This window comes from Perognathus longimembris, chromosome 6 (genome assembly GCF_023159225.1).
Source record: "Perognathus longimembris pacificus isolate PPM17 chromosome 6, ASM2315922v1, whole genome shotgun sequence".
Lineage (NCBI taxonomy): Eukaryota > Metazoa > Chordata > Mammalia > Rodentia > Heteromyidae > Perognathus > Perognathus longimembris.
Genome location: NC_063166.1, coordinates 2093050 through 2108680, shown reverse-complemented (window position 1 = coordinate 2108680; position 15631 = coordinate 2093050). Strand labels below are relative to the sequence as shown.

The 15631-nt window shown below is 53.8% G+C and overlaps 1 protein-coding gene across 1 annotated transcript in view; it reads left to right on the top strand.

Annotated features, from left to right (window-relative positions):
* The first annotated feature begins 2638 nt into the window (after positions 1–2638).
* The window catches only part of Tinag (tubulointerstitial nephritis antigen), a 43208-nt gene continuing 30215 nt past the window's right edge, over positions 2639–15631 (top strand). Inside the window, exons 1-4 of the mRNA XM_048347607.1 lie at positions 2639–3008; positions 8875–8938; positions 9724–9813; positions 11875–11989. Coding sequence (XP_048203564.1) covers positions 2654–3008; positions 8875–8938; positions 9724–9813; positions 11875–11989 — 624 coding nt within the window. The 5' untranslated portion in view covers positions 2639–2653. The remainder of the gene's footprint in view (positions 3009–8874; positions 8939–9723; positions 9814–11874; positions 11990–15631) is intronic.

The window sequence follows — 15631 nt, the reverse complement described above, 5'->3', positions numbered from 1 at the left end:
TGAGCAAAAAGAAGCCAGGGACAGTGCTCAGGCCCTGAGTCCAAGGCCCAGGATTGGCAAAAAATGAATAAATGGAAGTATACTGAGCGTCAAGTGTATGCCAAGAACTTCACTGCCCTCCGAGGACAAACACACTAATGGAACGTACAGACAATTCCACATGACCAGGGTGGCAAACCATTCTGGGTCTTGAACTCAGGGCCTGAGCTCTGTCCCTGGCTTCTTTTTGCTCAAGGCTAGCACTCTGCCACTGGAGCCACAGTGCCACTTCCCGCTTTTTCAGTGTATGTGGTACTGAGGAATCGAACTCAGGGCTTCGTGCATGCCAGGCGAGCGCTCTACCACTACGCCATAGTCCCAGCCGTTAGTATACTTTAATATTGACGTTTCTATTAGTGTGCATTCATTGGACAAAGGAGTTTCACTGTACTGCTTCCGTATATGCATAGAATATGCTATCAGAGACTTGTCCCTCCTCATCCCTCTTCACTTTGCTTACTGCTTTTAATGGATTTTAATCTGATTTAAGGCATGGATTCACATTCACCCTGAAACCTCTCCATTTACCCTCCCGCTTTCCACTCTTCTCTCCCCAAAGACCAACTTTTGTACCTCCCCACATTTTTGTTCATTTTTGTAGTTATGGATTCCACATATGAGGAAAGAAATGTGATATTTCTATTATTAGAATAAAAGAATGAGTGAACAAAACCAACTTTCCTCAAAGCACTACAGCACAAGTGTGCCGAGAGATAACAGCTATTTCTCGTTTTCAAGTGCTTCTTGTGAAATCAAGCACTAATTAAACGTTTTTATTGGCTCTAGAAGTAACACTTTTGCATTCTCCATTATTTCCTCTTTAATGATATTGAGCACAGAATTTTGATGTGGGAGGAAAACGCTGTTCTTACTCCTGAATGCCACTTGCCCTCCAGTGACGAGTCGTTTCCCGCTAGTATTTGTTGCTGCGCTATTTCGCCTTCGGGCATTTCCTTTCTCCCTTTCTGGGTTCCGCCGTGACCGAGTTTTCCCGGCTTCTCCAAGTCCACCACGAGGCAGAGAATAGGCGGCACGGCCCTGGCGTTAGGCTGAGCCGGAGTGGAAGCAGGTGGGGGACGCGATGGAGTTTGTGTCCCCGTCTCCCGTGTCTTCTTTCAGACTGAAACGAGGTCGCCGTGGACATTTCCACGGGTGCTCAGCGGGGAACCGGTGTGTCCAGGCTCTCTCCACCCAGAAATGCGCGCGCCACCAAACGCTTCTGTGCCGGCGGGGGCGTCAGCAGGAAAATGTAGGAAAAAAGGGCGGCCAGGGGGTGGGAGGCCCGCGCGGTGTCCGCGCGTGGGAGTCTAGAACCGCGACGGCGGATGGCGTTGCTGTGCCCGGGGAAAGGGGTGCGGAGAGCGGTGGGGGGCGAGCGTGCCTCCCGCGCGTGTGTAGGAACGCCACACGCCCTCCCTTCGTGAATCCGACGCGGGCTAAGCACGGGTCACGAGACGTTGAACTGAGGTCCGTCAACGCGTGGCCGCCGAGCTCATCTGCTCCTCCTTCCTCTCCCCGTCTTCCGGAGCAACCCTCAGGCCTAACCTCAGGCGCGTGACACCGGGGCCGGTGAGCGTGGCGGGGGGTAAATGACAGACAGGGTCAGAGGACAAGGCGGGAGGACTTGAGTCACCAAGGAGACACGCAGAGGAAAAGCCTTGCTTCTCGGCAGAGTCACTGAGGACGTCCCGGGTCCCACAGCTTGGGGACTGGAGTCCAGACTTCGGTGGCCTGGCTGAGACAAGTCCTTCCCCCAGCCGTGCAGCCGTCGGCCGAGCCCGTCCTCACCCAGCGGGGTGTCCCCTGTCCCGAGGGAGCTATTATCGTTAATGATACACCAGCAAGGCCCACGGTAAGTGCAGAGCTTGACAGAAACACCACCGGCGTGGCGACCTTTGAGTTTTGTTCCCGACTCCCTCCCTCCCCCGTGGGTGTCTGCTGGGCGCCCCGACTTTCCTTGGCTAGACCTTGCGGCTTTCCACTGAGCCGGGCAGAGCCCGGGTGGGGGGCGAAGGTCACCACAGGGAGAACTGATGGGGCTCCAGTCCCCCTCCAAGCCCCACTGCGTCTGGCAGTGGTGGTTGGGGCTTCCCACACGGGGCACAGACGGGAAGCGGAGCCAGGGTGTGCCCGGCCAGGCAGAACCAGCCGGCGTCGCCCGGGTCCTGCTCGCCATGCCACGCGCGCCGGTGACAGGGATAAGGAGCTTTGACTCGTGACTCCCCCGCACTTGGTCCGCGGCGGTGGCGGCCATCCTGTGAACCTGTGCCTAACCAAGAGGATTCAGATTTGAGCATCTGGAACTTTGCGGGGGACACTCGCTGAAGTGTCATTTAGGTGGACAGCTTAAGGATACCGTCAGCTTTCTACCCTACAGGAAAGGCCGTTGTTAACTCCGAAGACATTCTATGAGTCTCTTTCTAGCACTTACATTACCTTGGGCAAACATTGAAATTCCTGACTAATGATTAACTGCGAGAAGTATGCTCAAGGAAAGGCTGCGGTCCAGGCTTCAGGCTGAAGTGTCTTGGTGATCAGCTTGGGGCTCCGAGGAACAATCAGAACAGAGGAGGACCGGCTGAACCGCGAGGGAGCCGGGCCCGATCTGCAGAGGATGTGGACCGGGTATAAGCTGTTCATTCTCTCTTATCTGGCTACAGAAGTCTGGACCGAGACGCACGTGTGGCCTGGAGGAGACGCGGGCCCCGGAGCTCGTTCCAGCCGGAGCCGCAGCCGCTCGGAAGGTACGCGCCCCAAGAGGGCCGCTCCCCAAGGCCGCTACTGCCGCGCGCTGGGGTGCTGCGAGGCCAGGGACGACGCCTGCGTCACCCCGTTCCACGAGGCGGACGCGGTGTGCTACTGCGATAGATTCTGTGAGAGGGACAACTCAGACTGCTGTCCCGATTACCGGTCCTTTTGCCGTGGAGAAAACGAAAGGCCCCCCCAAGCTCTGCCTTGGTACCCAGAAGGTAGGCCTTGAAGAAGCATTGGGGCCTTGAGTTCATAGCGAGACCCGAGAATCCCTCCTTCCCTTCCCTTCCTTCCCTCCCTCCCTCCTTCCCTCCCTCCCTCCCTCCCTCCCTCCCTCCCTCCCTCCCTCCCTTCCTTCCTTCCTCCCTCCCTCCCTTCTTCCTCCCTTCCTCCCTCCCTTCCTCCCTCCCTCCCTCCCTCCCTCCCTTCCTCCTCCCTTCCTCCCTCCTTTCCTCCCTCCCTCCCTCTCTCCCTCCCTCCCTCCCTCCCTCCCTCCTTCCCTTCCTTCCTTCCTCCCTCCCTCCCTCCCTCCCTCCCTCCCTCCCTCCCTTCTCCTCCCTTCCTCCTTCCTTTCCTCCCTCCCTCCCTCTCTCCCTCCCTCCTTCCCTTCCTTCCTTCCTTCCTCCCTCCCTCCCTCCCTCCCCCCTCCTTCCCTTCTGAGGAGCAGGTGGTTTCCGTGGGGAATTTCTTGAACTGTTAACTGTGGACTGCCTTGGTTCGGGAGCAGGGCACTTGCATCGTGTTGGTGTCTTCAGGAAAGTTCCGGTCTGGCTCCTGTTTCAAACACTCTTCCGCCTAGATAAGGAGGATCTGACACTTTTTCTGACTTTCGGAGTGTGTGGAGGCCCCACTGTGGCGGAGGTCAGGAGGTCCGCCGGCCGGGTTTAGCGCCCTGGGTTCAATCTCGGCACCGGCAGGTGTGCACACAGTCTGTGTCTGTCAGAGCTATGAGGGTGGTGGAGTCCGCGTCGTAGCAAGCTGGGGACTGACACAAGGTCATAAACACGGGTGTGCATTTCACTCCCTTACTTACTGCTCCGTGGACTGCAGCACGGTCTGTGACCCCAACACGGCCATTAAGTCCCACGTGAAAGCAAACAAACCTAGCCGCTGCCCCGCCCCGGGAATGCGACACACCCACGCATCTTTTTATTTCTAGTAGTCTGGAACGTCCAAGTTATTCTTAGAGAAGGGGGCTGGAGGCGGGGACTGGCAGGTCGAGCTCCGGCTGAGCGAGCTCTGAGTTCAAGGCCTTACCTGCAAATGGCAGGGGGGGGGCGGTGACTTGTGTGGAACAGGCCGAAAGCCTGGTGTGGAGTCGATGCGTGCAACGGCGCGGGCTCCTCCGACCTCACTTCCTCCCTGGTGGGGGAGCGGAGCGGGAGTGCCCCAGGAGTGCAGGATGAGTGTGTAAGGAGCACCCACATGTGTGGGCCAGGTGTGCAAGGAGAGCACCGCAGGTGTGAGGGCTGAGTGTGTAAGGCGGGAGCACTACAGGTGTGCAGGCTGAGTGTGCAAGGGGGAGCACCCATGTATGCAGGCTGAGTGTGTAAGCGGAGCACCACACATGTACAGGTTGAGTGTAAGGTGGGAGCACCTCAGGCATGCAGGATGAGTGTGCAAGGTGGGAGCACCACAGTCGTGAGGACTGAGTATGTAAGGTGGGGGCACCAAACATGTACAGACTGAGTGTGTCAGGTGGAGCGCCTCAGGCGTGCGGGGTGAGCGTGTCAGGTGGAGCGCCTCAGGCGTGCGGGGTGAGTGTGTCAGGTGGAGCGCCTCAGGCGTGCGGGGTGAGTGTGTCAGGTGGAGCGCCTCAGGCGTGCGGGGTGAGCGTGTCAGGTGGAGCGCCTCAGGCGTGCGGGGTGAGTGTGTAAGGTGGAGCGCCTCAGGCGTGCGGGGTGAGCGTGTAAGGTGGAGCGCCTCAGGCGTGCGGGGTGAGCGTGTAAGGTGGAGCGCCTCAGGCGTGCGGGGTGAGCGTGTAAGGTGGAGCGACTCAGGCGTGCGGGGTGAGTGTGTCAGGTGGAGCGCCTCAGGCGTGCGGGGTGAGCGTGTCAGGTGGAGCGCCTCAGGCGTGCGGGGTGAGCGTGTCAGGTGGAGCGCCTCAGGCGTGCGGGGTGAGTGTGTCAGGTGGAGCGCCTCAGGCGTGCGGGGTGAGTGTGTCAGGTGGAGCGCCTCAGGCGTGCGGGGTGAGTGTGTAAGGTGGGAGCGCCTCAGGCGTGCGGGGTGAGCGTGTCAGGTGGAGCGCCTCAGGCGTGCGGGGTGAGCGTGTCAGGTGGAGCGCCTCAGGCGTGCGGGGTGAGCGTGTCAGGTGGAGCGCCTCAGGCGTGCGGGGTGAGCGTGTCAGGTGGAGCACCTCAGGCGTGCGGGGTGAGTGTGTCAGGTGGAGCGCCTCAGGCGTGCGGGGTGAGTGTGTCAGGTGGGAGCACCTCAGGCGTGCGGGGTGAGTGTGTCAGGTGGAGCGCCTCAGGCGTGCGGGGTGAGTGTGTCAGGTGGGAGCGCCTCAGGCGTGCGGGGTGAGCGTGTCAGGTGGAGCGCCTCAGGCGTTCGGGGTGAGTGTGTCAGGTGGAGCGCCTCAGGCGTGCGGGGTGAGTGTGTAAGGACACACAGGGCGCACGGTGCGGAGCCATCGTGGGGCTGCAGGCGGGAGGGAGGGTTGGGCGGGGGGGTCGTGAGCACGGGCCTCTGTGGTGTGTCAGCGGTCTCGCTCCCGTGTCCCGCCGCTCTGGACACGCGGGTGTGACCTCCCGGGCGGGCCTTCCGGGCGTGAACTGGGCGTCTCCTTTCTGGACGGGGCGTCTGAGTCCCCCTGCGTGCCCGGACACACGCCGGCCCGCGTCCTCGCGGGGCTCCCCCGCTCTCCACGCGCGGGGCTCCCCCCCTCTCCACGCGCGGGGCTCCCCCGCTCTCCACGCGGGGCTCCTCCATGACATGCGGTTCCGCGTCCTCACAGGGCCTCCCCCGCTCTCCACGCGGGGCCTCCCCCGCTCTCCACGCGGGGCTCCCCCGCGTGGTCTCAGCCCACGCTGCGTTTCTGCCCGTGACGTGGCGCTGCCGCTCACGGCCCGTCACGCCGTTTACGTCGCCCTCAGCAAACACACGCTTCCTCTCGCTTGTCTCGGCTAACGTAGGAGCTGTGGACATTTGGTTTCCCGCCAGCAATTTTTAAGGACGTTAGTTAGGATATTAGCTCAGGATTCAAGCTAACATTTTGATCATAACTGCCCCAATAATTGGTCGTTTTTATTACACATAGTTTAGCTGATAGCTGAACACAGAAAGGTGGACTTGCTAATGGGGTAATGTGATAGCTCCTCAGACATGAGTCATTTCTTCGTGGTAAAAAGCACTCACTATGTTTAGATTTTTTAGGTGTGCAGAATACTGTTGCCACCTATCCACACTGCATTGTGCGATATCACACTGCCTGCTTATTTGACTCACCTCCATTCATGTGTCGTTTCCCATTCCACCTTCTACTCTATTTGTTCAGGCCTCTGGTAACTGCCGGGGTCTATCCAAGGTAATTTTATACATGACTGTAGAGTATTTGTGTATCCCGTTAGTCACAAACTATTTTGGGGTGCCCATCCTGGGGCTTGGACTGCCCTCTACCACTGGAGCCACCGCACCACTTCCAGTTTTTCTGAGTAGTTAATTGGAGATAAGAAGCTCATGGGCTTTCTAGGCTGGCTTTGAACTGCGATCCTCAGATCTCAGCCTCCTGAGTAGCTAAGGTTACAGGGGTGGGCTACCAGCGCCTGGCTACTCCCAAACTTCTAAAAGTTCTTTACGCAGAATAACAATTTTCTCCTTACATTCTGTGTTAATTCTCATCTATCTTAATATTTGGTTTGAATTGCAGGATTAAGAATAGTGCTTAGTGTTCGTCATTACTCATACGGGTAGATGCTGCTTACTTTTAACAGTTCATATACTATCTGGCAGGTTTCCTCATTAGAAGTGATGACGCAATTCTTTATCACGTTAGATTTCCCCGCTCAAACATGAAAGTAGGCACGCCCCACGGAGAAATTTTAGAGGCATTTCTCCAGGACTCGTGACACACGATGTGACTCTCCTGCCTTTGCTTCTAGTCAGCTGGGGTTTCTGGTGAATGCTTTAAAAAAATAGGAATTAAAAACAAATAGCAATTGCAAGTGGGCCTTTCCCTCCGGTTCCGGCCCTTATCCAGTCACGGCTTCAGGGAACGGTTAGGAGACACTTCACTCCAACACTGCACTGGGTTTTGCTAGGTGGCAACTTGTTTCTCAGTGAAGAAGGTTTTGTCCTAGAACACAAAATGTAAGATTTGCTGTGGGGACCGCCACAACAGTCTGTAAGAATTGTGAATGAAGAATTACATAAAAACACGACAGTGGCTGTTTAGATCTCTGCACTTTCAAGTTCTTCCTTTGAGTAAATACGATCGTATTGCTCTTGGTTGTGGTGGAGATAGGTCAAACTGTATCGCCCAAACAGGCCTCAAACTTCCGCACTCGATCCATCCTCCTGTCTCAGCTTCCCGAGTAGCCAAAACTGCAGGCCCACACCGGCATGCCCGTCTTCAATTGAACAGTGCCTTGCACTTTGAGATTGTAGAATGCTTACCTAAAGCCATAGTGCTATACTGGAGAGTTTCTTAGTGAAGGCATATAGTTCATTCAGAAAAGCAGTTGTTACTTCTTCAAAATTCATTTTTGCTCGAGAGCTAGAATTTTGGGAACACCTATTTATGGTCATATTTTAAGGAGAACTTACGTTCCTGACACAGTTTTATTTATTTATTTATTTTTACTGTATTCATTGTGAAAAGAGATAACTAATCATTTCTAGTTAGTAGCAAAAATATCATATTAAGCTGTAATTATTCTCATGAAAGTTATTTTCCCTTTCTTTTATCTTAGCTTTAGAAGTCATTGGTTGAAAAGGAAAGAGACCTTCACAAAATTGGAAAAACGTACAAAAATTAAAAAATTAACAGACAACTGTGATTTATTATTTTTTTCATACACACAGAAACTTTCCCCCAAGACATGATGCTATTCTCATTTACTTATTATATATAACTTTGGCCCTGGTTGGGTTTGAACTCAGAACTGAAGAAAAATGTAGAATTTAAGAGTGGAGGTGACTAAAGAGGTAGAGTGTGTGCCTACCAAGCCGTAGGCACTGAGTTCAATTTCTAGTAGCAGAAGAAGCCAGAAAAAGAAACACAAGAAGGAAACCAAAAGACAAAAGCAGAAAAGGAAAAAAGGAAAGGGAGGAAGGAAATAAAAACAGGGTTTATCTATGTTTTTAGGTAAATCCAATGAATTGTTTTGTATTTTGGCCTGTATTTATGAACTCCTTGCTCTGGTCACCCATAATGAGTTAACACCCACTCATGAGATCTGATTAATACCCCGGGGCGGGGCAGGTGAACTGGAGGAGTTTGACCTCTGGGCAGATGCTCTGACCTCTGAGTCTTCCTGCACCCAGCCCTGAGTTTTCCTTGTTATTTTTGAGGTGAGGTCTCCCTTTCTGCCTGGTCGAATTTCTGGCACAATCCTCCAATGTCAGGCTTTCTGTAGGGCCCGGAAAACGGCTGTAAGCCTCTGGCTTCAGCTCTTGAGAAAGGGTCTGGCAAGCTTGGGATTTTTTTTCCTTCTTCTCGGTCTGGCCTCCGTGATCCCAACGACCTTAGCCATTTTTTAACATCTGAAGTGTCTAGGATTACCAGTGTGGGTCACTGGCCGCGGCTCTGGTTACTTTAAAAAAACAAGCCGTAAATTAATTAAAATGCTGCTATATTGCTCATCTATAAACAAACTAATTATTTTTTGGTGTAGTGATTAAGTCTGTGGCAATCCAGGCTTTACAAATCCTTTCTGTTGTGACATAGCAGCCGTTTACAGATAAAAGCTATTGGAACATCCAGAAAGAACTTGATCCACACACCTTGTTGTAGCCGCGTGGATTGCTATCAGATTGGCATCCAACAGTTTTGCATGTTGGAATATTACGCCTAGGTTTAGATTCTTGTCACACCCATGTGCTGCGGTCCAAGGAGAATTTTAACGTGTGTGCATATTCTGCATACAGGTTGCGTCAGAGACGGGCAGAACTTCAAAGAAGGATCAGTAATTAAGGAGAACTGCAACTCCTGGTAATGACGGAGGGACACGGGATCGAACCCTGTGGTCTGTGTATGTTTTCTTCAGCTAAGAGGGACATCGGTGGGGCAAAGCACGTGCTTAAACACGGGCTGGCATTCCATAACATGGGACACCTCACCACGTAGGAGGGCACCCGAAAAGCGTATTTCAAAGCATAATTATGCATGTATCGCTCAGTGATTGAGTTTAATGTTCTTGATAATGAGCCTCCACCATGCGCGGGGCGACATTATGCGCACCCCTTAATTATGAACATTTTAATAGACTAGCGGCAAGTTGCCTTTTTTATGAGTATAAGAACTCTCTATAAAAAAAAACAGGCTGCTTTGGGGAAGTTTCTAAGTACCAGAACATGGAATCTACTTTCCAAAGGGTATTTAAAAAGCGATTCCGTGAATATGTGGTCACCTCGTTTATCAATTGCCTCAAGTGGAGGCTAGGAGCACATTGACTGGCAGCTACTACATGTGTTCAGTTTGTTTTTCTCCAAGAATGAGACACACAGGGCCCATGTTAACCCCGCAGTGGCCTTTCGGGTCTTCCTGCTGGCCGCGCTGGTGATCGGTTCTGCCCTCCCCGAAGGCCGGGCTGCCCCGTGACTGTCAGGTCTTCCTGCCGTCCGTGCTGGCGATCGGTTCTGCCACGCTGGCGATCGGTTCTGCCACGCTGGCGATCGGTTCTGCCACGCTGGCGATCGGTTCTGCCACGCTGGCCATCGGTTCTGCCGTGCCCTCCGGGAAGGCCGGGCTGCCCAGTGACTGTGGTGTCTTCACAGCACATGTGCCGGACAGCAGTGGAGATGTTCGCAGCACGCCTGCCTCGTGCGCCCGGAATTGCTTGAACACATCAATACTGGAGACTTCGGGTGAGAACCCCCCACTCCCCCCCCCCACCCCCAGTTCTGACTTGGTGGCATCCGGTTGCCCTTTAGGTTTAAATGATGCATCATTTCCTTCTGAACATGGTCATTGTCTGAGAAGGAGAGGCAGGACAGAAAGACAGAAGGTGTGCAGACCTGGAGTGTATAAGGTAAACTTAAGTAATAAAAATGCATGCAGAAAAGCAAAGGAGCACAGAGCCCAGCAGCCTTCAGCTCTGCAGGTGTTGGGGTGCGGGCGGCGGGGCGAGGCGCTCTCTACTGCAGTACGAGGGGCTTGGCAGAGTTGACCTTTGGCGTTGGTCTCTCCTCTCCAAGGCCTCCTTCTCGCGGCCCAGGCAGAGGCCGGCTGGCTGGTCTCGGCCCCCCCCGGCTCTCTCTTCCTCGGCCACGCCTCCCACGTTCCGGAAAGGGGGTCAAGCACCCAGGACAGGGAAGCAATTCCGGGCCATAGTTTCCTAAATGCAGAAGAATCGCTTCCTTCCCCAGCACAGGGGCTCCGTGTCCTGGGAAGATAGAAAATGTACAAAGTCCTACTTGTTGACGTAAATATTCTTAGATCACCCCAGGCCCTGGGGGCGAGTGTTTGCCCAGGGAGTGGGCAGGTGAGCGCCTGGTGACACGGAACTGCTGCTGGGGAAAACCAGTGATAATCTTCTGTGACTTAGATGCTATTTAAATCATGGCGGGGGGGGCACACGGAACGTGAGCACGTGTCCTTCGGTAAGCCTTTGAGTTAGGTTCCTAACGAGACCTGAAAAGCTGGTGTTTCCCAGCTCCAGGAACCCAGGACACAAGCCCGCAAGCCCTGGCGCTCCAAAGCGCCACGCTTTGCCCGTGGGCAATCTGGAGGAGATTCAGCGGCGGCTGCGCCTGTTCGTTTGGCTCATTGGGGTTGGGTTGTGGGTTTCCTTTCGTGTGGGTTTTGTTTTATTTTTATTTCTTACCTTCTGCCTTCTGAATTTAGGTGAGATTAGAGGCATGTGCCATTTTTGTTTTTTGTTTTGAGACAAAGTCTTGCTACGGAGTCCAAGATGGCCTCAAAGTACATTGCAACAAAACCACTTTTATGAACTAGCAGATTTTATTCCCTTTCTAAGCATACTGGTGAACACTGAGTTATATTTCTAATCAGCCCATCCCATTTAAGGAACTTGTGACATAAACAACAGGATGAAGCTTAGATCTGAAAATGTATTGCCCTCAAGATTTAAATATTGTAAATAAGTAGTGTTAAATTACTTTGTTCTTTCTAATTTTTGTTTACCATCTCCCAGACAAATTTACAGATAAATTTAAGTGTCTCATTTTTAAAAGAAAGTATCTTCAACTAAATATGAGCACAAAGCATCTCACAAACATACGCCAGCCTTTTAACTACCTAAGTTCACATCCCTTGATGTCGTATTACTGAGACAGTCAAGGGCTGGGTGCGAATTAACATACTCCCTAGAAGAGCCTCGTCAATACCCCACTAGCCTCGGGGCCGGGAGCGGGGCACAGTGGGGGGGTCTGGGTCTGCGAATGTGGGGTCCTGGGTTCCGCTCCCAGGAATGGAAAAAGCAAAGGGGACAAAAAGAAGTCGAACTAGTTTGTTCTCATTTTTTTTCTCAGAAACTTTTTACCTGTTCTCTATCTTTCCAAATCAAAAGTATAGGGGAAACAGATTACGGTGGGGAAATTAGAAGTGCATTTCTTTATATTTACGCTTCTTCCTAAAATCCACTTCGTGGTACTTAAAGGAACTTCATTTATTGCTCTTATCACTTAATCCTTTAAAGTGCAGTATGAGAAGATTCCGTATTCTCCCTGTTACCCTTTCTGTCTCCCATGAGTCATTGCAGTCATTGAGATGCACCCAATTCGGGAGGAGTGTCTGGTGTATTCGAGTGTCGGAATAATGAACAGGCTATCAAGACTGTCTAGCGGGCGGGAGCTGCTTCCCCGCGTCCACGCTGGGAGACCTGCCGCGGTGCGGCCGCAGAGCTCCAGGGGAACCCGGGGAGTCGGTGTCTCATCTGTCCGTGTTTCCTCTTTCGTGGAAGGCAGCTGGACGGCCCAGAACTACAGCCAGTTCTGGGGAATGACGTTAGAGGAAGGCTTCACCCTCCGCCTGGGCACCTCGCCTCCCGGCCCCACGCTGCTGAGCATGAACGAAGTGACGGTAAGCGCTCCTCCCGGCTCACCCGCGTGCCCGTGCTCGTGCAAGGAGATTTGGGTGCACCGTGCAACCGGAAGCCGGTAAAATAAGCCGAGGGCCGTGGCTCAGCGCGTGCCGGGAATCCTAGCCGCGTCGCCGGCTACGAGTGGTAGGACCACGGCAGCTCACGGCCACGATGGGCGGGGAGATCCGTGAGCCCCCTTCTCAACCGTAGCCCGGGGCGGCAGGGCACATCTGTCCCCAGCTGTGTGGGCGAGGCAGAGGGGGACGATCACGGTTCTAGGCCAGCCCAGGCAGGAAACAGAACGGAGCCCACCGTGACTATGTATGTGTCTGTCATCCCCGCTCGGAGAGTAACTTCACTAGGATGCCGTCCCGGAAGCGTGAGCCGGAGTGGCGGACCAGCAGAGGGGGGGCGGGCAAGGGGGAGGCCCTGGGTTCAGACGCCCGCGGTGCCGGAAGGAATAGCTACAGTATACCTAACTGAAACAAAGAGAACATTGAGTTTGACCTTTAAGACTGATTAGAACACGCCACTTTTTGACTCCCCGCAGGAGAGGGAAGTAGAGGCTGGACACGAGTGGGTACTGTTGTCAGCCACATCTTTAAGTGGCGAGTGTTGGAGGAGTTCAAATCGCACTGGGGTTGAGACGGGTGAAGGCCACGCCGGACTTGGTTGCGTTCAGAGCCAGGCCTTGCAGATGGCTCTGGATGGACAGACCGTCCTCCCGGCTTCCGGAGACTCTGCTGGCTGGGGCCAGGGCAGGTTCAAAGCCGCCAAACAGAGCTGATGTTCTGAACCCCTCAGCGCGGGGATGGCTCCGGAGCTTCCCTGCAGTCAGCAAGATGAACTCTCTGCAGATGTGGCTCGGGCTCGGCCTTTCTCAGGTCCTAATTCCAAAACTGACACGCGGAAGAGAACTTCGTCCCCAGCTTATCCTGCCCCAGCCCGGGACAGGAGCTGGCTTCGTTTAAGAAAATGCTTCCTAGGTGGGCCCAACGCCAAGGGTCAAAGCCACTTCCTCAGTTTGGGGTGATTTGAAATCCAGACGAAACAAAGCACGGTTCTCTCTCAAGCTGGCACCCATCAGAGAGGAAAGAAAACCCCATTCACAAGCCTTTGTTGGTTCCTGGGGATTTGTTTGCATGAAAACATCTCTGCGGTGATAGTTAAATGAAAATTCACAATGATTCTACTTGAGGAGAACTGCAGTTACCCCGCGCTCTGAATTGATGTCAGACAGAGGAGATAAGTAACGACGGGAAAGTAATAAGGAAAGTTCAGCTGACCTATCAAAGTCCTGCCGCCCACAGCACGTAAGATGCGGAAGTGGATTTCTGTCTATAAATCAAGTAGCTTGGGGCGTTCTGAGCGTGGAGATTATCCTAGTGTCTGGTTGAGGAACGAGCGTGAGCCGCCAGGGGCTGAGCCGAACTGGCAGCCATGGAAAACACAGAAGGAGCAACAGGTTAATCTTTTACCCAGATGGTGACATGGAAATTGCTCAGGACTTGATACCAATCTGCCTCCACACACAGTGAGAATTATTTTTGTGCTTATGCCTCTGAGTCAACCGGTATCTCCTCCAGTTTTTAAAAATAAACAATTTTCAGCAAAGGCAGGTTATAGGGGCAGTTGCTAGGAGTGGAATGCTTTCCAGCAGATGAAGAAAATCCAAAAATCTCTCCTTTGCTCTGCCTGTGTGAGATCTTGGACTCAAGAAGTTCTTTATGGCATCAGAGTTAAAAGTGGCAGATACGAGGCATCACACGGACAGAGGCAAACCTGTCCTAGCATTATTCTTGTGTTAGCTTCATAATTAACTAGTATAACACATCCTTCTCTCGCTCCCCAATATAAATGAATTATGTTGGCATCACTAACAAAAAACCAATATCATTATGTGCTTTGTTGGAAGTTTAGATAATGTAACGTTGTACATACCATGCCACGACCTTTAAAGACAGTAATGTTTAGAGGAGAATTGAAAATGCTGTCTAATTCTCCAAACACTTTACTATTACCTAGATGCACATTGAGGTTGGCTGGCTGGATTTATTTCTCCACCATTTAACTATCACAGGAGGAAATTGGTTTTCCTTTTGATAACATGTTTCAGTAATAACAGAACTGAGCTATTAGATATTTGGGGAAGAAAAAAACAAACCCCAAGGTGACTATTCCCCGGTTTCAGTTTCTCCTTTCTTTTCTCGTAAGTGCTTCCAGGGCACTGAGCTTTTTAGTGGGTTCGCAGTCACTGTCTGAATGGCGTTAGTCCAGCGCCTGGCGTCGGTGGAGACCGAGGCTTCCTGGGACGCCGCACGCTGCCTGCGGAAGGGAAGACACCGCTCAACAGCGGTACGCGCGGCTGGAGGGGAGCAACGCTGCGGGCGCGGCTGAAGGGGAGCAACGCTGCGGGCCTTGCCCACGCCGGCGCTGTGCGGCTGGCGCGTTGGACACCTGCGCTTCCCCAGGTGTGGGAGTCGGCGTGCGGAACGAGGGCGCGGCCAGGTGTCCCGGCGCCATCGCCACGCCCCTCGGCTCACCTCAGGTTCTTCCGATCCACAGAGGGGACCAGGTATCGGCAGCACAGGAAGCTCCCGGTCCTGTCACGGAATCCGGGATTGCAGCATTGAAACGGCCTCGGGACCCTTCGAGACTCTTCTGTTCTCCTCCCCTCTGCTCAAGCTCCCAGGTGACGTTAGGAAATCTGTACCCGGCCCCTTCCCCACGCACCTGTTCTTGTAGCAGAACGCACGCCCCGTCCACCCCATCAGCTCAGCGTTTCGAGCTTTCCGTGTTCCCTTCCATCCCGGTCACAGCCGGGTGGATGCAGAGCGTGGCGATGGCGTTGAGCCCGCTTTGGCCCGCAGCGGGACTCAGTCCATCACCGCGGGACAATCCTCCGAAAAGAAGATGTAGTTTCCCTCGGTGTGGACAAATGTTTGGGGATGTGATGGCGTATGAACCGGAGGTTGTTTGGCGTCTTGATGCACCATGTGCTCGCTCTCTGGCCTCTTCACGAATGCCCTGCCCTTTCCATAAAAACAGCATGCAACGAAACGAAGCAACGTCGTTTGCACTGGCCCGAAGGATGAATTGCTGAAGCTCTTCCCAGGAGTTCAACTTTTGGAGTCTGACAAACTAAAAAAACGATCAAAACACACCGCCGCGTTGACAAAAATCTTTTGACTTCTCAGAATCCAGGTTCTCAGAACTGCTTGATGAACCAACTCTCTTAAGATCGCCTGTTGCCCTGGCTCGGCACCGGCGTCCTTAGGAGCTGGTCCGAGGCGATTCAGGGTTCCTCGGCGCACGTGGTCTCCCTCTTCCCCTCTGGAGTGGGGCTGCCTTCTGACACCGGGTGCCGCCTGGACCTCAGTGACACACGGCACCGCCTGAGTGGCTTCAGGGGTCATCGCGAGCGCCGGGCTGCCGTCACCCAGCTCAGACGCCGGCGGCGAAAGCCACGCAGCAGCGACACGCGTGAACCCGAGCAGATCCCTCGGCGCCACGGCGGCGGTCCTGGGCGGGACCGCCACCTCCTCCTGACGGTGGCCCCGTCCACAGGTCCTGCAACCGCTCCGGAAGAACGTCCTGCGGCCGTCGATAACGTCCGTGTTTCCACCCGTAGGAGAAGATGA